Genomic DNA, 21973 nt, shown 5'->3' on the forward strand with positions numbered 1-21973 from the left:
TAGCCATTACAGAAATGCACATTATGTTGACTTCAGGTGCAGAAGCTCACGCCTGTAATCCCAGCACTTTGGGAGGCCGAGGCAGGTGGATCACCTGAGGTCAGGGGTTTGAGACCAGCCTGACCAATATGGTGAAATCCCATTTCTACTAAAAATACAAAAATTAGCTGGGCATGGTGGCAGGTACCTGTAAGACCAACTACGTGGGAGGCTGAGGCAGGAGAATCGCTTTGAACCCGGGAGGTGGAGGCTGCAGTGAGCTGGGATCGTACCACTGCACTCCAGCCTGGGTGACAGCAAGACCCTGTCTCAAAAAAAAAAAAAAAAAAAAAAAGACTGCCTTGGGATATTAGTATACACCTATTAGAACAGCTGAAATAATATACAGCAGTGGCAATATGGAATGCTGGGAGTAATGTAGTTCAGAGTAATCTCTCAAATAATACACAGCAGTGGCAATATGAAATGCTGGAAATAATCTAGTTTGGGGTAACTAATCTCTCCTACATTGCTGATAGGAACAGCAATAGTGCACCCACTCTGGAATACAGTTGGGCAGTTTCTTTAAAAAGTAAACAGTTTTATGACCCAGCAACTGCGCTCCTAGACATTCAGAGAAATAAACTTATGTCCACACAGAAGCCTGTACGTTACTGACCCCAAACTGGAAACAACCAAAATGTCCTCTGAGGTGGTTAAACCAACCATGGCTACCCACGCCACAGACACCACTCAGCAAGAAAAAGGAGCTGACCACTGATGTGCGCAATAACTCGGATGAAGCTCAAAGGCATTACACCCAGGGAGGAAAGCATCTCCAAAGGTCTACACTGCACGAACTGTATGACATGTCCACTTACATCACAAAATGACAGAATCACAGAGTGGTTGTGGGGGTCAGATTACTATAAAGGGGTAGACGGAGAGAGATTTTTGTGGTGACGGAACTATTCTGTATTTTGTGACCATGGTTACGTGAGTGTCCTCATGTGATAAAACGACAAAATGAAGAAAACACTCCACCAAGCTTAGTTTCCTGGTTTTTGTATTGCACTATCCTAAGGTGTAGCCAATGGGAGAAATCGGGAAAACATTTAATTAGCCTAAGATCCAGTATTTGATAGCACAATAGGGTGAATATAGTTAATAATAGTGTATTGTATATTTTTAAATAACAAAAAAAATGGAACTGGAATGTTCCTAACAAAGAAATGGTATAGGCTTGAGGTGATGGATACCCCAGTTACTGGGAGTTGATTGTTATACATTGTACATCTGTATTAAAACATCCAGGTACCCCATAAATATATACAACCTTTTATGTACCCACAATAATTTAAAATTTTAAACATTTAATTAGCAAGCAAAATTGGACAAATGCTTAATTTAAATACAGGCAGAAACAATGAATCTAATTATATATTAAATTGATGGCACAGTGTGGGAAAAATGCTAATCTAAGTAAAATTCTTAACAGCTTTATTAAGGTACAATTTATATGCAATAAAATATACCCGTGTTGTGTATGCAGTTCAGCAACTGTAGTAAATGTGCAGAGCTGTGCACCCATCACTCCAACCCAGTTTCCGGATACTTCCGTTACCTCAGAAGGATCCTTCTTGCATTCACTCCCCATCCCCTCCACCTAGCCCAACAACCACTCAGCCACCTTCTGTCTTTATGAATGTGCCTCTTCTGGACATTTCATATAAATGGGATCATATCGTATGTGGCTTTCTGGGACACCTTTTCACTTAGCGTGGTGTGTTTAAGGTCCCTCCGCACTGAGCACGTTTCCTCGTTGCACGATACTAGTGTCGGGATACACCCATTTGTCTGTCCATGCATCAGCCGATGGACCCAGAGGTGCCTTACGCGAGCCCAGCACTATTCTGCGTGCGGGGGGTCCCTGCTTTGGTCCAGCTTCATGTTTGTGTGGAGACCTTCAGAGGGCGGTAACTGATGAAAATAAAGCTGGGTGGAGTGTTTGAGCCGGAGGGGCTGCCATCTACATGGGGCCGTGGTTCCTGTTTATTGTGGCCTGCTGTGTGCAGGTACTATTCTAGGCGCGGTCCCAAGTCCCTGCTCTTACAGAACGTACATTCTAGTGGGGACCAGACAACAAGCACAGAAGGTGACAGGAAGAGTCAAGAAGAGACAGAGGCAACCTGGTGAGGCTCGCTGCTATTTCAGGCCGATGGTTGAGGGAGAACCTCTCAGGAAAATGTGAGCCAACAAAGTAAGAAACAGAGTTGCTGGGCGCGGCGGTTCACACCTGGAATCCCAGCACTGTGGGCTGTGGAGGCGGGCAGATCGCTTGAACTCAGGAGTTCAAGACCAGCCTGGCCAGCATGGTGAAACCCGTCTCTACTAAAAATGGGAAAATTAGCTGGGCGTGGTGGTGTGCACCTGTAGTCCCAGCTACTCAGGAGGCTGAGGTGGGAGGATCATCTGAGCCCAGGAGGTGGAGGCTGCAGTGAGCTGAGATTGCGCCACTGCCCTCCAGCCTGGACAACAGAGCAAGACCCTGTCTCAAAAAAATAAAAAATAAAAAAAAGGTAAAAGAAAGAAAAGGAATCATGCAGGTACTGGTGGGAACAGTGTCCCAGGAGAGGGAAAGGCAAGGACAGTGAGCACTCAAAGGCATCTCTGAGGAAGTAATATTTGAGCTGAACTTGCGTGACAAGGAGGACCCAGGCACGCACAGATCTGGGAGAAGAGCAGCGAGGTGAGGGGGCAACAATCAGAGCCACAAGAAGCCCCTGAAGAGAAGCCTGGGGCACTGAGGAGCCAGCAGGGACGACCCCTAGGGGTTGGCCTGAGCCACAGTGAGGCCATGCCACCTTCTGACAGTAGAGAGGGCAGGTCTGTGGGGCGCACCTGGTGGGCCTGGGGTCCCCGCTGGAAACAGCTCTCTCTGACAACATGAATCTGGGATGTTTGAACACCAAGTGGAGACATTAAGTCAGCAGTTAGAGCCGAGTGTCTGCCACAAAGACCTAGAGCTACAGGGTGAAGAAACATGCGGGGAGCAGGGAAGAGGGTGTTGGGTGCTCAGCCATGCCCCACACTCCACCTCCAACCACAGCACCTCTGAGAACAGACTGGACCTTCCTGAAAACAAACACCAAAGGGGAAGAGTGTGTGGGGGGTGGTGAGCTTCCTGTGGCTGCGCTAAGTTACCACCAACTTTGCTGCTTAAACTAGACTTACTCTCTTGCAGTTCTGGAGCTCGGAAGTCCAAAATGAAGGGGCAGGCAGGGCTGGTTCCTTCTGGAGGCCCTCGCAGGGAGATCTGTTTTCTTTTCTGTTTTGACATCCTGCCCTCCTCTCCCGCTGAAGGCCCTTGCTCCCCCTGCAAAGCACATCCCTCCCGCCTCTTCTCTGTCGCCAAGCCCCGGCCTCTGCTGTCACCAAGCCTCCTCTCCTTGCCTCCTGCCTTTGATTTCTTGCTTCCCTCTTTGATCTGCCCACCTCAGCCTCCCAAAGTGCTGGGATTCCAGGCGTGAGCCGCCGCGCCCGGCCTCTTGCTTCCTCCTTACGACGACTCCTGCAATTGCACACGGGGCCCACAGGATAATCCAGGATCCTCCTCTCATCTCAAGGTCCTTGATTCCACCATATCTGCAAAGCCCCTTTTACTGTGCAAGACTCAAGTGATCAGATACAGACATCCGTGGTGGCGGGACAGGTGGACATAGCTCGGCCCACCACGGGGTGTCAACAGTATCCAGCATGTGGGGTTTGCCAAATAACAAACAAAACCACCCAATTTTTACACAACCCCGTGGCGTGCGAGGTTTCATGGCAGAGTGTTACAGTATGTTCAAGTCCTAAATCCCAGGACCTCAGAGGCGACTGTATCTGCAGACATGGAACACGTCATGAATTTGCGTGTCATGCCTGCACACGGGCCACGCGAATCTTCTCTGTATCCAGTTTTAGTATGTGTGGTCTTTAAAGAGATGATTAAGATAAAATGAGGCCACTGGGGCGGGCCCTAATCCAATAGGACTGGTGTCCTCGCAGGAAGAGATTAGGGCACAGACACGCATGAAGAGAAGACGACGTGAGGACTCAAGGAGAAGATACTGTCCACAAGCCAAGGAGACAGACCAAAGAGGAACCGGCCCCTCTGACACCCTGATCTCAGAGTTCCAGGCCCCAGAACTGTGAGAAAATACTTTCTGTTGTTTAAGCCGCCTGTTCTGCGGCGTTTTGATCCAGCAGCCGGAGTGGACCCACATTCAAGGCCACTACTGGGCGAGGCATGGCTCACAAATGCAGGCTCCCAGCACAGCACACGGCCCTCACAATGCCAGGCTCCCAGCACAGCACACGGCACTCACAATGCCAGGCTCCCAGCACAGAGCACAACCCTCACTCCTGGTCTAATGGCCTTCAACATTCTCTCCTGCGTCCATCCCTTCCACACACATGCACAACCAAGTGTCTGCTCTGTGTGAGGAACACAGATAAAAGACCCCACCATCTAGACTCACCGCCTCAGGAGACAACCACAAAACATGAGTGACAGAGGAAGGAGCGACTGTTTGTGCCGCGGGAAAGATTTCAAGCCCAGGGGACAGCTCGTCAGGACCTTCACCGTTTGGCAGCCAACTGGTCACCCAGGGATCAGGAGATGCCGCCCTGGGGCCAAACATTTCAGACAAACAAACAACAGCGGGCGACAGGCAAGATCCCTGCTCTATTTTTCAGAGGGGGGAGACAAATGGTAAACAGATGTTTCCTTTCTGACAGTGACAGGTGCTGGGGGGAAACTAGAATGGCTGGCGGGGTTGGGGGTGGGGGCAGCTCTGCAGGAGTCGGGCTGAGCTGGAACCTGAATGAGGAGAGGCTGCGGATGGGGGAGGGGCCGGCACCTGGGGCTGGTTGTGGGAAGGAGCTGGCTGGATGGAGAAGCAGAGGAACACCCCAGGGGCTCCAGGAGGAGCAGGTAGGGAGAAGAGGTTTTTCTGAGGGGTGGAGGCAGGGGTTGTATGTGCTGGGCCTTCAAGGACCATGAGATGGTTATTCATTACTATGTAACAAACCACTCCAAATGCTGTGGTTTAAACAACTACTTGTTTCTCAGGATTATATGCTGGCTGCCTGGTGCAGCACTGTGCTGGTGTTTAACAACCTTCTCTCCAGAAGAAAACAAAAGCAATTAAAAACCACCCTGATTTGAAGCATTTACCAATTTCCACAGTGCAAACACTCCTCCCAGGGCCCATTCCCACCAGGCCAAGTGGGTAAGGCTGGAAGGGACGCCCTTCCACACCGGCCCCAGAAGCACACCCCTCGGGCGGCAGTAACAGGCAGGTGCGGTGAACTAACCAGAAAGTGGTGCATCCTGAGCACTCATTGCCTTTGTTTTCAGTGTAACTTAATTCTAAGTGTAGAGGATGCTTGAATAAGGGCGTCTACCAGTTACCAGCACTAGGCATTCCTGGAGGTGGCTCCCCCGAAGATCACCTGGCTCCGTCCTGCTGCCGGTCTGGTCAGCGCGCAGGTCTGCAGGGATAGGCTGCACTCTGCACGTGGCCGTCCGTCCTCAGGGAGGCAAGACCCGGCCTCTCCACACAGCTGCGTCCGAAGGCGCAGGAGCTGGCGTGCACGCCATGCCAAAGCAGAGCCCACGTGGAGGCAGAGGGCAGGGACGGCCCCGGGGACAGCCTTCTGGTTTCCCATCAAGCCAGGCGGGAGGGAAGATCTACTCCCAGCTTCCTAAATCCCCTCGTTCTCATGCTTTCCTTCCCTTCCCGGTGCAGGGCTCCCGGCGACCTAATGGCCCTGGCAGTGACACTGGCACCTCTTCAGGGAGGCGGCTGCAGCTGCCTCAGGGCCAGCATTGCTCCGCTCTCTCCAGGCTGCCAACCTGAAGCTGGGGGGGCTGTCACCAGGAACCCCTGGCTGGCAGAAGCCCCTTCCAAACTCAGCTGCCTCTCTGCTTTGGCCACATACCTGGGGTGAAGGCCGCGCTGTGCTGGGAGCGGCCCCTGGGCCCCTGGCTCTCTCACACCTGGGCCCGATCTCTCGCATCCTGCTGGCCCTGAGATCATTAAGATGACTTAAAGCAGATTTAAAACAGCCTTTGTAGCTGGCCTAGGGAGGAGGGTTGGCCTGAATCCCCCAGTCTGTTTTAAGCCAATCTGCCCGGACTTCCTGGCTGCAGTCGAGAGCCCTCACAAAGGCCATCTCAGGGAGGTCTCACTGGGGTGGATGGGCTCACCTAGAACCTGAGGCCCCCTTCCCTGGCTTGGAGCCTGGGCAGCACACGGAGGGGTGGGCACCAGGGAGCACAGAGGGAGCCGCAGGTGAGGAGCACGTGGGGAGACGGTCCGTGGGGCCAGCGGGCAGCTGCAGCCCTGCCCTGGGTTTGTTCCAAGGCTGGGCCCAGGAGCCAGGCAGAAGCAGTGGGATCTGCAGCGGCTGCCAGGCTGTCCTCCAGAAAGCCTGTGGATGACCCAAGCAGCCACCCCACGAGGACAGCAGGGCTCCAAAACCACCACAGTGCGTCAGTCTTGCTGGGTGGGATGGCTGGGTCTTGAGGACAAGGAAGTACAGAAGCTCACGAAAACACGGGATGAGTTCACGGCCACCTGCCTCCATAAAACACGGCTCCTTACCACACGGAGGGGGGGTAACTGCCCCGGTCCCAAGGCCTCCTCCCTCACATCAGAGCCAAACCCAAGCTCTGTTCCGACTGCTCCAGGCAGAAACGCCCTTCGCAGTGGGCCAGGAAATGGACTTCTCTGAAGGACTGAGGAAGCAGGAGTGAGTCCCTAGGACACCTGGAGCCCTGAGGCTCTCTGAGCTGCCCTGCCCTTCCTGAGCAAAGCTCTGCGTCCTCCACAGGGCGAGTGTTCTTGTTTCTACTTTTTGGAGATGGGAAGGGGTAGAGTGAATATCATCTGATCTAAGACACAGACACAGGGCAGCCATGGGTGAATGCCGACCTCCCCTCTCAGCCTCAGCCCTGCACAAACTCGCAACCTCCCCCCGCTCGGCCTCACCCCTGCACTAACTAGGTACCGCCCCTCTCAGCCTCGCCCCTGCATAAACTTGGGCCCTCCCCTCTCGGCCCCACCCCTGCACAAACTCAGGACCTCCCCTCTTGGCCCCACCCCTGCACTAACTCGGGACCTCCCCTCTCAGCCCTGCCCCTGCACAAACTCAAGACCTCCCCTCTTGGCCCCGCCCCTGCACAAACTCGGGGTCTCTGCATGGCGGCTTCATCTGGTGCTCAGCTGAAGACAAAGCCTCCACACTGGATGAACAGGTTGTGGTTTCCCAGCACTGGCCAAATGAAGAGACCTGAGCAGGTTTCACAGGATGCTCGGACTTCAGGCCCCAACCTCAGGTCAGGCGTGACTCCATGGAGACACTGAGGGACAGCAGGCGACAGAGTAACCATCACTAGCAGTGAGGTGCTCGGCGCTCACTCTGCACAGGGCCTGCCTCCCTCGCGTGGAGAAGTGAGGCAGCCCCACACACGAGCCCAACACGAGAGGGGAGGAGCGAAGGCGGCTCATTTATTAGAATATGCAAAAGAGAGGGCTTTCCTCCACAAACGCAGAGACAGTGCTGCTTCTCAGTTCCTATCAAGAGCAAGTCAACAGTTGAAAACTGTATTCCTGAGAAGCAAAAAAGTTACCAGTTTGCAAACAAGGATAACAGGTGATTTCAACAAAAGATAAAAAACTTTTTTTCCCAAAAATCAAAATTTCAAGTATTATTCCAGCTGACATGGCAAACCTAGCACAGGCGGAAGCCAAGGTGCCCCTCAGGCTCTGTAGGGTCTTGGAGGAAGGGCCCGGGCAGCATGAGGGAGCCGCGCGTCCTGGGCCCTGCGTCCAGCTCCGGGCTCGGGGCCGTGAAGGGAGTGGCGAGTCCTGGGCCCTGCGTCCAGCTCCGGGCTTGGGGCCGTGGTCACCCACAGGTTAGCAAGGAGCGACTAACTTGACAGCCATGTCGAGGGTTAGCAGTTTTGGACACTGGAAGTTTTTTTTCAATAAACAGAAGCATATGCTTATTCTTTCAAATACCATACTATACCCAATTTTAGTCAATTTGTAAATTATAAATTATATTATTTGTGCTACAGTTTGTGATATTTAAATCTTATTAGAAGATAAGCACCAAACCTATTAAAATAAAAAATATATAAAATGCTGTGGTTTTCCCAACAGCAGAATATTGTGTACATCCTGTAGGCTGTAAACTTATGCTCCCTTCTCCTGAAACAATGTTTTTGATAAACTGTCCCCTTTCTCCCTTGAAACTCTTCCTGAAAACAGACTTCTGCTTTACCTGTAGTTGCGGAAAACATACAAAAGAGCAAAACTGCCCTCTGGGCGGGACGGCTGTGTGTCACGGAAAGGCTTCGCCTCTGCTGCTCACGCCACCAGGAGCCCCACCCAGCACTCGCCAGGAGGGCGGGCTGTGGCCCCCGGGCTCCGGGGAGGGTCTCACTCAGAGGGTAAAGCTCCACAGAAGAGTCACCCCAGAGCACCTGCCGGAGACCCTGCGTCCCTCAGGGGGCCGTGAAAACGCCCTGACATGTTTGTCTCTGTATTTTAAAACTGCGCTCTCTTCCCCTTCAGTGCTGAAAGCCGCTCGGGGCCTCTGGATGCTTAGTTTTTGAACCTTGTCTGTTCACAGATATGATTGAATTTCCTGCCGGGAGAAAATGGCCAAATTACACAAAAGAGCATCAGAGAAGCATTCAAATAAATTACACGAGAGCACTGGAGAGGCATTCAAATAAACCCATTCTGAAACCATACACCAAAGAGCTACCTGAGAAAGAGTGTGTGCTTTCTACAAAATCAAAGCAACTAACCCCCAAAGGTAAACTTCTTTTTCCCTTTTGAAATTTTGAAACAGAAGTGAAACATCTGGCCACGCACAGTGGTTCATGTCTGTAATCTAGCACTTTGGGAGGCCGAGGTGGGTAGATCACTTGAGGTCAGGAATTCGAGACCAGCCTGGCCAACATGGTGAAACCCCGTCTCTACTAAAACTACAAAAAAAATTTAGCCTAATGTGGAGGCGAGCACCTGTAGTCCCAGCTACTCAGGAGGCTGAGGCAGGAGAATCGCTTGAACCCAGGAGGTGGGGTTGCAGTGAGCTGAGATCGCACCACTGCACTCCAGCCTGGGAGACAGAGCGAGACTCCATTTCAAAAAAAAAAAAAAAAGAAAGAACTGTAAACATCTTAGATAATTTTTTAAGAGAAGAGAATAAAAGCTGCACCTCCTCGGGCATCCCCGTGGCATCTGCTGACAGGGCTGAGGCAGACACGCCAAGCTGGACGGCCTGTGGCCACCTTTCCTCTCCACAGACCGTGGCAAGGAGGACCAGCATGGCTCTGCTCTCCTGATACACATTTCTACTGAAAACCGTCTGCCAGTCAACAGTGAAATCTTGTTTTGTGACAACATGGTCTCCTCCATGTGCTGTTTGTGCTCAAACACAAAGCAAGGTTTGTGTTCCACAAAATCCCTGCGAGGGAGGCACCTTATCTGAGTCCTCGCAGCACCTCGTCCTGACGGCACTGTCTCCATCACTTTCATCTGAACTCCTTGGCCACGGGAGTGACTTACACAATCACCTAACCTAAGAGATGCTTCCTGACCTACACCTCCCAGGGCAATGCAGATGGCGCCGTGAACCTTTAAGGACGCTGGGAAAGATACCACGTGAGGGTGACAATGTGACAGCGATCACAAATGCCTGCTCACGGTACGGACGAGAACCCAGCTGCGCAGCGCTATGCGAGGGGGCCCTGAAGCCCTCAGAGACTACAGCCTCCGACTTAGAAATGGCTAAGCCTGAAACGATGGGGTGTGCCCCGGATGCCTCAGACGACAGATAAACCAGCTCCAGACAGGAAGACACACAGGTGGAAGATGGAAATAAGACTGCATGAAATGAAGAGATAAAGGAAGAGCAGGATTTCTAAATGAAGATGTGGTTCCTAAAGGATGCAACCTGAGAGAAGGATAATGACCATATCAGCGTATTTGTAAGCAGGTGGTGAACTCATTCATCACCCTGCAGCTGACGCCTGTGCCCCCAGCTGCACTCACATGGCGTGGTGAGCTTTCACCTGAGTGCGGCAGTTACGGCCCCAGTAGCAGTCAGGACGGGATGTTACAGCCACTGGAAAAACAGAAGGGTTACGCATCTATGAGATGTACTGCACACACCCACTCCGCTACCTGAATTTCAGCAGAGACCCAAAGACAGACGTTGCGGGGGAAACGCACAGCCTCTGGTCCCTCCACAACTAGTCTCCTTGGACCGTTCTGAGATTTCAGGAAAGGAAACACATGTTTAACTAAAAACCCAATTGAGGGTCAGGTGCGGTGGTTCATGCCCGTAATCCCAGCACTTTGGGAGGAGAGGCGGGTAAATCAACTGAGGTCAGGAGTTCAAAATCAGCCTGATCAACATGGTGAAACCCTGTCTCTACTAAAAAATACAAAAAATTTGCCAGGTGTGGTGGTGGGCACCTGTAATCCCAGCTACTTGGAAGGCTGAGGCAGGAGAATCACTTGAACCCAGGAGAGGAAGGTTGCAATGAGCCAAGATTGCACCACTGCACTTCAGCGTGGGCGACAGAGTAAGACTCTGTCTCAAAGATAAATAAATAAAATAAATAAAAATTAAAAAATAAAAACCCAATTAAGGAAATATTTATTTATTTATTATTTTTTTTTTTTTTGAGACGGAGTTTCGCTCTGTCGCCCAGGCTGGAGTGCTGTGGCCGGATCTCAGCTCACTGCAAGCTCCGCCTCCCGGGTTTACGCCATTCTCCTGCCTCAGCCTCCCGAGTAGCTGGGACTACAGGCACCCGCCACCTCGCTCGGCTAGTTTTTTGTATTTTTTAGTAGAGACGGGGTTTCACCGTGTTAGCCAGGATGGTCTCGATCTCCTGACCTCGTGATCCACCCGTCTCGGCCTCCCAAAGTGCAGGGGTTACAGGCTTGAGCGACCGCGCCCAGCCCAATTAAGGAAATAAAATTACCCCAGCTTTCTATTGGATGTCTTTACGACTCAGTTTTAGAAACCCACGTTACACTCATGAATAACTGCAAACAGACGCAAGGCCTAAGACAACCACGGCCCGGCATGGCCTGTCTGTCCTGCCAGCTCCTGACTGAGGCCAAATTCTGCTTAGAACACAGAGCAAAGTGCAAACAGGTTGTCTGCTAAGAAGAGAGTGCTGGCCAAGCGGGGTGGCTCATGCCTGTAATCCCAGCACTTTGGGAGGCCAAGGTCAAGAGTTCGAGACCAGCCTGGCCAACTCTACTAAAAACACAAAAAGTTAGCCGGGCGTAGGGGAAGGTGCCTGGAATCCCAGCTACTCAGGAGGCTGAGGCAGAAGAATCGCTTGAACCCAGGAGGCAGAGGTTGCGGTGAGCCGCGATTGTGCCACTGCACTCCAGTCTGGGCGACAGAGCGAAACTCCATCTCAAAAAAAAACCAAAAAAAGAGTGTAGAAGCCAACCCAGACAGAACAAGAGCCGTGTGGGGTCGGGGTCCTCACCTGGCAACTCGGAAGCAGGAATGTTCCGCCGATACTGGTAAGTCAGCTCCCGGAAGCTGCGCAGGCCACAGCAGTAACACAGCACGGTGTTCCCCGTGACCCTGTAATCTGGAACAAACACAGCCTCATGCAGACACAGCCAGTTACCCAGCAACGCCACCTTCCCCACAGCAGCACACACAGACCACAGCAGCGGGAAACTAACGCGCTGACCATAATTGGGGTGAAGACAACGGGCTACACCATCAGAAAACAAGAACAAAGTCAACCTAGACAGCAATTTTTTCCTTTCTTTTTTTTGAGACAGAGTCTCGCTCTGTCGCTCAGGCTGGAGTGCAGTGGCGCGATCTCGGCTTACTGCAAGCTCCGCCTCCCGGGTTCACGCCATTCTCCTGCCTCAGCCTCCCGAGTAGCTGGGACTACAGGTGCCCACCACCTCGCCCGGCTAATTTTTTGTATTTTTAGTAGAGACGGGGTTTCACCGTGTTAGCCAGGATGGTCTCGATCTCCTGACCTCGTGATCCACCCGCCTCAGCCTCCCAAAGTGCTGAGATTATAGGCGTGAGCCACCGCACCCAGTCCTACCAATTTATTTTCTTACAGCAAATAATCCCACATGGATATAACATTTATTTTATTTATTTATTTATTTTTTGAGACCAAGTCTCGCTCTGTTGCCCAGGCTAGAGTGCAGTGGTGCAGTCTCGGCTCACTGCAACCTCCGCCTCCTGGGTTCAACTGATCCTCCTGCCTCAGCCCCCCGAGTAACTGGGACTACAGGCATGCGCCACCGCGCCCAGCTAATGTTTGTATTTTTTCAGTAGAGTTGGGGTTTCACCACGTTGGCCAGGCTGGTCTCGACCTCCTGACCTCAGGCGATCTGCCTGTCTCAGCATCCCAAAATGCTGGGATTACAGGTATGAGCCACCGCACCTGGCCCCACGTGGATATAAAATTTAAATATTAAAACTCCCAAAAAATTACTAAGAATAAAATGAGAAAATTAGCTATTTCTAAGTATGTCTTGGAACACCAAATTGCACAGAGGAAGGATTTGTACACTTGACAACAATTCAAACCTCAAAATGAAAATAAATACAACAAAAGTGAGCTAGTACTATAGCGGAAACATTTGCAACACAAATCAAAACGTGCTATACCCTTAATTAACAAAGATATCGGGCCGGGCGCGGTGGCTCAAGCCTGTAATCCCAGCACTTTGAGAGGCCGAGACGGGCGGATCACGAGGTCAGGAGATCGAGACCATCCTGGCTAACACAGTGAAACCCCGTCTCTACTAAAAAATGCAAAAAAAAAAAAAAACTAGCCGGGCGCGGTGGCAGGCGCCTGTAGTCCCAGCTACTCGGGAGGCTGAGGTAGGAGAATGGCCTAAACCCGGGAGGCGGAGCTTGCAGTGAGCTGAGATCCGGCCACTGCACTCCAGCCTGAGCAACAGAGCAAGACTCCGTCTCAAAAAAATAAATAAATAAATAAAATAAAATTAGCCGGGTATGGTGGTGCGCGCCTGTAATCCCAGCTACTCAGGAGGCTGAGGCAGGAGAATCGCTTGAACCCAGGAGGCGCAGGTGGCAGTGAGCTGAGATCACGCCCCTGCACTCCAGCCTGGGCAACAAGAGCGAAACTCCATCTCAAAAAACAAACAAACAAAAAACAACCCGAAAGCATCAGGATCGTTTTTCTTCTCTTCCAGGATGGGTGAAGGTCAGAGTTGTCACTGGGAGAGCAGACGGGCAGGTGCAGCCCTGGAAAGTCACACGCACCCTAGAGCAGGAGGCAAGAGAAGAGCTCACCAGACAGCAGGAACACTCCTCGCTGGAGAGCCACGAGGCTCTCGGTCAACATGTTTTTCCACGTCAGACCTCTGGTTGCCAGGTAATTCTGTGACGCAAAAAAAAAAAAAGAGGAATAAGCAATATTCGTTTAGAGGAAGAAACGCTGAAATAATGAGATAGAAAACAATTTCATAAAAGATCCCTGAAGGTGCAGAAAGCCGAAGCTCAGCCCCTTACGAGTGGCATTTGCAGAGGGCTGCACGTTCACAGCCTGCGGCACGAGAAGTCTTGTCCAGGAGCCTCCTGGAAGTCCCAAAAGGAAGGCTCACTTCTGACCTTCCAGCGTAGGAGTTATCAGAGGCCCTCAAAAGTTCTGCCAAGACCCTCACAGCCCAGGTGTGAATGAGACACGAAAGCCTGGCCACGGTGCACACAGCCCCACAACGAGCCCAGTCTGTTTGACAAGAAAAGCTGAGGACTGGGCATCTGTTTTCCGTGCCCTTTAAACACACACGAGCTGTTGAGCTCCTTCTGTGGGCATCAAAGCAGAGTGTGGGGCTGAGCGGGCACCTGCCAGGTGTGTCTGTGGCAAGCGTCAAGGCCCCACCACTGTGTGTGCTCTCGGCAAGAGGGCAGATGCGCACGTTACACACAGAAACCCAGAAGCCGAGGTAGCTTCCTAGATGCGGGAAAGCAAACGGCCGGAAGAGAAAGGGACCAGAGAAAATGCCCTGGTCCCGGGCAGCACTTCCAAGTTCCTCCCGAGAGCTGTGGGAGGCGGCTCCTATGGATCCGTGGCAGGAGGCACAAAAAGGAAACACCTATTTTTGGAATGCGGGAAAAACAGATAAACACCAATGGAATGCAGAGAACCAGCTGGCCGCACTAGCGAGAAAACGCGGCTCCCGGCTCCCCAGCCCGCGGCGGGTCAGTACCTTCAGGATGTCCGACTCGTAGCTGTTGTTGTTCAGCACGCCGTCCAGACACTTGTCACCCAGGTTGAGCTCTGCCGAGATGAAGGTGCAATGTTACCTGTTTATAAAGACGTCGCAGGAAAGCACTGTCTGCCCCACACTGAGGATAAACACATTTCTTTTCATTACAGATTCTAGAAGGAATAAGAAGTTCAGTGATAAAACTCAATTTTAAACACAGGACAAGTAGAAATGATTTCCATTCCACTCCCTCCTTAAAAAGATCAGCTCTCGAGTCACCCCAGCACCTAGTCTGGTATCGTGACACCAGAACCCTGCAGCAAGGATTCCGTCCTGGGAGTATGTCCCCTCATCCTTCCATTAAGGCTTGATTTTCAGCCAACACGAATCTGACACACCTCTGCAGATCAGCAGGAAAATGTCACCATCTGATGACATGACCAACCGTGGCCTCACCCCTGTAAACATCAGGCTATGGACCCCACCATCCCCTGCCCTCAAGTTCACCAAGAGAACATGCAAAGGTCAAAGCAACAGGGGCCCGAAGAGCCGGTATTACCACAGAACGGGGCCAGGCAGCCAAAGCAGCCGGTGCGGGTGCAGCCCCAGTACAGATGGCAGAAAGGCTGCAGGCAGACGGCACCTGTGGAGAGAGGACACTCGTTACCCGCAAGGCTGCAGGCAGACGGCACCTGTGGAGAGAGGCACTCGTTACCCACACCCAGTGCTGAGTCCTATCTCTGACACAATTCATCAGCACCAGGCTCAGGAGCTCAACTTGCTTTGGAAACATTGTTCAGGAGGAGTCTCATGGAACTCGGGGCAGGGCCACATCCCAGGACTGTGACGACGGGGAGTTGTAGCCCTGAAAAAAGGCCAGGCTCACGTTTTCTGTTTTTTTATTTTTTAGAGATGGTGTCTCGCTCTGTTGCCCAGTCTGGAGCACAGTGGCACAATCAGCTCACTGCAACCTCCGCCTCCTGGCCTCAAGGGATCCACCCACCTCAGTCTCCCAAGTAGCTAGGACTACAGGTGCATGCCACCATACCCGGCTAATTTGTTTTTTATTTTTGTAGAGACAGGGTCTCACTATGTTGACCAGGGTGCTTTCAAACTCTTGGCTTCAAGTGATCCTCCCACCTCAGCCTCTCAAAGTGCTAGTATTACGGGCATGAGGCATAGCACCCGGCCCCAGACCCATATCGTTTCTTACACTGAACACCACATGCTCATCCCAGGAAAACAGTGAGAGCCACGAAAGAAAAAAATCTCACCTTCTCCATCCCCCTAACACAGCTTCGATGGGTTTCCTTGTAGCTCTGAACATGCAACATGTTTGCCCCCAACTGCACATACTTTTTAAATTTTATTTTATTTTGAGACAGTCTCGCTCTGTGGCCTAGGCTGGAGTGCAGTGGTGCAATCTCGGCTCACTGCAACCTCCGCCTCCTGGGTTCAAGCGATTCTCCTGCCTCAGCCTCCCCAGTAGCTAGGATTACAGGTGCCCACCACAACTGGCTAATTTTTGCATTTTTAGTAGAAACGGGGTCTCACCGTGTTTGTCAGGCTGGTCTCAAACTCCTGACCTCAGGTGATCCACCTGCCTCGGCCTCCCAAAGTGCTGGGATTACAGGCGTGAGCCCCTGCACCCAGTCTAGGTGGCCTTTTTCTACCTAGGTATTTTTTCATGCCGTCACCTTGGTTTTGTAGACGTTATTTATTTTTTGAGACAGAGTCTCACTCTGTCGCCCAGGCTGGAGTGCAATGGCACAATCTCGGCTCACTGCAAGCTCCGCCTCCCAGGTTCACGCCATTCTCCTGCATCAGCCTCCCGAGTAGCTGGGACTACAGTTGCCCACCACCACACCTGGCTAATTTTTTGTATTTTTAGTAGAGATGGGATTTCACTATGTTAGCCAGGATGGTCTCGATCTCCTGACCTCGTGATCCGCCTGCCTCAACCTCCCACAGGAAATTATTTTTAATTGTCTGATATTCTATACAATGGAAATCCCTAAAATATAATATTAGTTAAACCCTCGCTAAAATTCTCACAGGGTTGAGTCCTTAAGTCTTCTAACGCCTACGGCCACTTCATAAATGCCTCTGTATACGAAGCATTCTCTATGAAATTAGAGTCGAGAGCTTGGGTTCCTGGGGAAAAGCTGGCCCGAGCTGCCATCTGCTGCCCACCATGTGTGTTAGGCACGGGGCGAGCTATTCTCTGCGGCTTCTCACCTGCCCTCCCGCGAGCAGCATCAGCAGCGGCCAGTGCCTGCCGTGGACGACCCGAGGCAGGGACCGTCCAGGTCACCTCGCCGGGTGTGTCCCAACGCTGCAGGCCGGGCCCCACCCCTGCCAAGCCCAGTCTCAGGGTACAGCCCCCAGAAGTAACCTGTTTGGTTTCCTGAGTGCCTAGAACATTTTAAGCCAATCCAGACAGAACCGGTGCTGCGGCCGCGCTGCTCACGCAGGGCTCGGTGCACACAGCAGCACAGGTGCCTGTGGCAGGAGTCAACTGTGGTGCTCAGCAGCATATAAGGAGCTCTGACAAATTAGGAAGTCATTTAAAAAAAAGGCAAAGGACATAAACAGACATTTCTGCAGGAATAAATTAAAACAGACATGAAATAAAGGACAAGCTCCGTTTTTAACAGTAAGAACTGTATGTGCGTGCATATATATATTTGTTTTGAGACAGGATTTCCCTCTGTTGCCAAGGCTGGAGTACAGTGGCACGATCTCAGCTCACTGCAACCTCCTCTCGGACTCAAGCCATCCTCTGGCCTCAGTCTCCCGAGTAGCTGGGATTACAGGTGTACACCATCATGTCTGGCTAATTTTTGTAATTTTTGTAGAGATGGGGTTTCACCATGTTGCCCAGGCTGGTCTGAAACTCCTGGACACAGAAAATCCATCTACCTTGGCCTCCCAAAGTGCTGGGATTACAGGCGTTAGCCACTGTGCCTGGCCAGAGTTGTATTTTTTTTTTTTTTTTTTTTTTTTTGGAGACGGAGTCTGGCTCTGTCGCCCAGGCTGGAGTGCAGTGGCCGGATCTCGGCTCACTGCAAGCTCCGCCTCCCGGGTTCACGCCATTCTCCTGCCTCAGCCTCCCGAGTAGCTGGGACTACAGGCGCCCGCCACCTCGCCCCGCTAGTTTTTTGTACTTTTTAGTAGAGACGGGGTTTCACCGTGTTAGCCAGGATGGTCTCGATCTCCTGACCTCGTGATCCACCCGTCTCGGCCTCCCAAAGTGCTGGGATTACAGGCTTCAGCCACCGCGCCCGGCCCTAGAGTTGTATATTAAAGCATCAAAATTCATCTAGGAGGTTTAACAGTGACACGTTAAAAAGCAACCACAGTGCTGGCAGCAGATGGACACAGATCCAGGCCAAGCCCCTGCTGGATGGAGATGTGTGGCCTGTGAAGGGGCAGTGCAACTAGCTGGTGGGAAAAGATGGATTATTCAATATGGTCACGTGGGGACAACTGATCACACAGATGGAAAAAAAGAAATGGCATCCTTACTTCATGGGGTACCCTAAGGCCAACACCATTTTGAAACCTGAGCCCCGAAGGACAGAGGGAGCCCGCCTGCGTTCCGTGGCACGGGCACTCACACTGCTGAGGGGCGACACGTGGGTCCTGCTCGCGCTCCGCTCTCCGGTCGGGCATGGGCTGGAAGCAGCAGGTGCACAGGGCGTGGCTTCCTTGCAGAGGGCACACGTAATCCTGGACTGCTGAAGCACACGCACATTTAGCGGGAGCACGTGGGACCCAGGGCAGAAAGACAGCAGGTTAGAGACGCCGCCCGGAAGCACAGTGAGGAGGTGCACCTGCGATAGCCGGGGAAGACATAGACCTACCCCGCTAAACCACCAGGGACCTTCTGCCACCCAAACTCGGGGAGTCCAAACGGATTAACAATAATGACTGGTTTAGCGACTAGAGCAAGATTTCAAAGACCTGTTGAAGGTTTTTCTTTTTTTTTTTTTTAGACAGAGTCTTGCTCTGTCACTCAGGCTGGAGTGCAGTGGCGTGATCTCAGCTCACTGCAAGCTCCACCTCCCAGGTTCATGCCATTCTCCTGCCTCAGCCTCCCGAGTAGCTGGGACTACAGGCACCCGCCACCACGCCCGGCTAATTTTTCTGTATTTTTAGTAGAGATGGGATTTCACCGTGGTAGCCAGGATGGTCTCGATCTCCTGACCTCGTGATCCGCCTGCCTCGGCCTCCCAAAGTGCTGGGATTACAGGTATGAGCCACCACGCCCGGCCGATCTGTTGAAGGTTTTCTACTATTTCCTATAAAGGGAGGATAGCCCCATAGAACCTATGACATAGAATAAAACAAGTTTTGTGTTCAATGTCCGCTCAGGTGAGAGAACAGCCATCTCTCAAATCAACAAAGAACAGGCTAGTTGCACAAGACCAATTGATGCGGCAGCAGAAGTCTGAGCCCACCTGGCCAAGTTCCCTGGACACTCACCACCCACACAGCAAAGACCCTGCGAGGTCAACATGCTGGCCATAAGGACAGCAATTTCACCACCCAGGTTCACCGAGCGCCCACTGAGGGATCCAGGACCCCAGAGGGAGGCGCTGGTCCCACCATGCAAAGGAAGGAGTCTGTCCAGTGACCCAAACGGAGCTGCTGAGTGGCGGAGGCAAACCCAGGCTGGTGGACAGGCGTCCAGGTGGACACTGCTTTGTCTGTTCTGTCCACGGGTTCTACAAGAAGCCACTGAGAACACAGCACAAGGATGTGGCTCTGCATCCATCCCAGGCCAGCGGCCTCGTGATGTGCTCAGCCCTGACCCATGGCCAGGACCCCAAGGGCCATCTTCCCATTCTATGAGTCCGGAGTGAGCAGGGCGGAGAAGTGCAGCCTCCACACCCCCTGCCCAGCTCTCCTCTGCTTTCCTGGATGGCACCTGACACCCCTTGCTGGAGCAGGCACCTGACGGGAAAACACTTCGCACTAAGCCAACTCTGGAGACATCGCCACTGCTGAGGAGAAGCCCCCTCTTACTTGAGGGACAGACACGCGATCATCACTTTGGGTCTGGCAAACCCACTGGGGGATGTGAGCTGCCCTGAGGCAGTGGCTGGGGAGGAGCCAAGTATTAAGGTCAGGTTGTTAATTCCCAGGAGTGTTCAGGAGTGGCTACGAATCAACAGTTATTTATCTGATTTCCCAACCCAAAATCAGTCACAAAAAGCAACAAACTGTGAGTGCAGGGAGACCACTGAGGCCAGGTCCCAAAGGGGGCAAGGGGTGCAGAGAGGAGGTGGGCAGAGTGTGGCCACGTGCACGTCAGCACCGGGCACAGCCATAAAGTGACTCGCGGGAAGGCTGAGGCCTAAGGGCGGCGTGGCTCACCTGTCGTGAGGCTGACGGACGTGGAGGGTACATCCCCCAGGGCCTGCGGGGCTCCTGGCTCAACCTCGGGTGCTGGGCAGTGGGGAGGCTGCGCCACCTGCCTTCTGTACTCAGGACACTGCCGGCACACAACGTATGGCTGGCTGCAAGGAAGCACAGGGCCGAGCTGTGTGCAGGCCCCCAGCCTCTCTCAGGCAGGGCCGGTGCAACGCGGATCCACAGCCGTCACAGCTCAGCTCCACCCTCGCTCAGCCGCTTGGTGTGAGGGGAGGGGCCAGGCCCCCTTCCTGCCCAGCACCACTGTGTTAGAGGAATGGGACCAGAACAGGAGTCGAAGGGCGAGGATGTGCCGCTCTACATCCCCAGCTCAGCCCCCACGCTTTGGAGCGCCGTCCCCGGGGCCACTCAGTCCCCACTGATGTGTGCTCCCAGGAGACGACACCAGCGCAGGGCAAAGGCCAGCACGTGCGAACACACCTCATGCTTCTCAGGATGCCACCTACTCTCCCGTTAAAAGTAGAGCATGGTGGACAAGGTACCGGGAGTCACACCAGGAGCCTGCAAGGCCCCAAATCACTTGTCTTTTCTACACCTCCCTTGTACGTCCACAAACGAGCAGATAAAAATGTAAACTGTAAAAAAAGAACCTGTCGAAAAAAATACACGAGGCTCTCATCTCCATCTGAAAGGCTTTTCTGCGCCTGACACCAAGGCCAGGGGCCAATAAGGCCAGCGGGTAAGACCTGACCAGATTAAAAAACAAAGCACGGTGAAAAGACACGTATTTTTTCATAAGGAAAAAATGTAAATGCAAATGAGATTACCTATTTTCCCTACTAAACTGGCAAAAAGCGCCCCTCGTGCAGACCTTGTAGAGCGCACTAGACGCGCCCTTTCCCATTGGTGTGGGGATAACAAACTTATCAAACGTCTGTCCAGGTCCAATTCCAGTCACTCTGTGACTCGACCGCTTCACGTCTAAATGCTGACGTCACTGCACGTGTGCACAAACACGGACGTTAAGAAATGCATAGCAAGAGCCGGGCGCGGTGGCTCACGCCTGTAATCCCAGCACTTTGGGAGGCCGAGGCGGGCGGATCACAAGGTCAGGAGATGGAGACCATCCTGGCTAACATGGTGAAACCCCGTCTCTACTAAAAATACAAAAAATTAGCTGGGCGTGGTGGTGGTGCCTGTAGTCCCAGCTACTTGGAGGCTGAGGCAGGAGAATGGCGTGAACCCAGGAGGCGGAGCCTGCAGTGAGCCGAGATGGTGCCACTGCACTCCAGCCTGGGCGACAAAGCAAGACTCCGTCTCAAAAAAAAATAAATAAAAAAAATAAAATAAAATAAATGCACAGCAAGTGCTTCCCAATTCAAATGCTGGGGACATTACCGAGCTGTATGTGCAGCCGAATCCGAGCTTCATAAAAACATTTGTTTCTCACGCCTGTAATCCCAGCACTTTGGGAGGTCGAGGTGGGCAGATCACGAGGTCAGGAGGTCAAGGCCATCCTGGCCAACGTGGTGAAACCTTGTCTCTACTAAAAATACAAAAAAATTAGTTGGGTGTGGTGGCAGGCGCCTGTTGTCCCAGCTACTCGAGAGGCTGAGGCAGGAGAATCACTTGAATCCAGGAGGCGGAGGTTGCAGTGAGCCGACATCGCACGACTGCACTCCAGCCTGGCGACAGAGCGAGACTCCGTCTCAAAAATAAATAAATAAATAAATAAAATTCGTGCTATTGCACTTCAGCCTGGTCGACAAGAGCGAAACTCCGTCTCAAAAAAAAAAAAAACCTGTTAGTATATTACATTTCATTTTGTTAACGATTAGGACGCATGTACGAATAGCTGGGAAGATGCAGCAAAATCTTAACGCAACCTGTTAGTATATTACATTTCATTTTGTTAACGATTAGGACGCATGTACGAATAGCTGGGAAGATGCAGCAAAATCTTAACGCTAAAGTGGTTTTTGTTCCCTTCTTTTTGCTTAACAGTCACATGTTAAACTTGGCAAAAGCAAACAAAGATAAGTTTTGGGTTTTTTTTAAATGTGTTCATTGTCTTTTTAAATATCATGGCCTTGACCCAACATTCAGACCCTGGACTTGTGCATTAGGAAACATCTACATGGCAGGCGATAAACAAGGTCTCTGAGGCCGGGACTGTCTGGTCCAGGTGATGGGGCCTCTTCCGTAATAACATCCTGACAAATGATAAACGTTGCAATTTATACTACAGGACTTTACAGTCACTAGATCAGCTACAAAGAATACATGAGCTTATGTGGGAAAAAATA

At 52.1% G+C, this 21973-nt stretch overlaps 1 protein-coding gene across 7 annotated transcripts in view; it reads right to left on the minus strand.

Moving 5' to 3' along the window:
- Positions 1-7518: 7518 nt before the first annotated feature.
- Positions 7519-21973, minus strand: part of CHFR (checkpoint with forkhead and ring finger domains) — a 34561-nt gene continuing 20106 nt past the window's right edge. For 3 of the 7 annotated variants that reach the window (XM_015109781.3, XM_077955936.1, XM_015109778.3), the window contains 8 exons: positions 19671-19813; positions 17909-18028; positions 14848-14931; positions 14289-14359; positions 13372-13459; positions 11561-11668; positions 10098-10170; positions 7519-8682 (listed from right to left, as the gene is read on the minus strand). In XM_015109781.3, coding sequence (XP_014965267.2) covers positions 8640-8682; positions 10098-10170; positions 11561-11668; positions 13372-13459; positions 14289-14359; positions 14848-14931; positions 17909-18028; positions 19671-19813 — 730 coding nt within the window. In that variant the 3' untranslated portion in view covers positions 7519-8639. Of the gene's footprint in view, positions 8683-10097; positions 10171-11560; positions 11669-13371; positions 13460-14288; positions 14462-14847; positions 14932-17908; positions 18029-19670; positions 19814-21973 lie in introns of all 7 variants that reach the window. The other 4 variants (XM_077955937.1, XM_015109779.3, XR_013401726.1 and 1 more) reach the window with 3 other exon arrangements.

This window comes from Macaca mulatta, chromosome 11 (assembly GCF_049350105.2).
Source record: "Macaca mulatta isolate MMU2019108-1 chromosome 11, T2T-MMU8v2.0, whole genome shotgun sequence".
NCBI lineage: Eukaryota > Metazoa > Chordata > Mammalia > Primates > Cercopithecidae > Macaca > Macaca mulatta.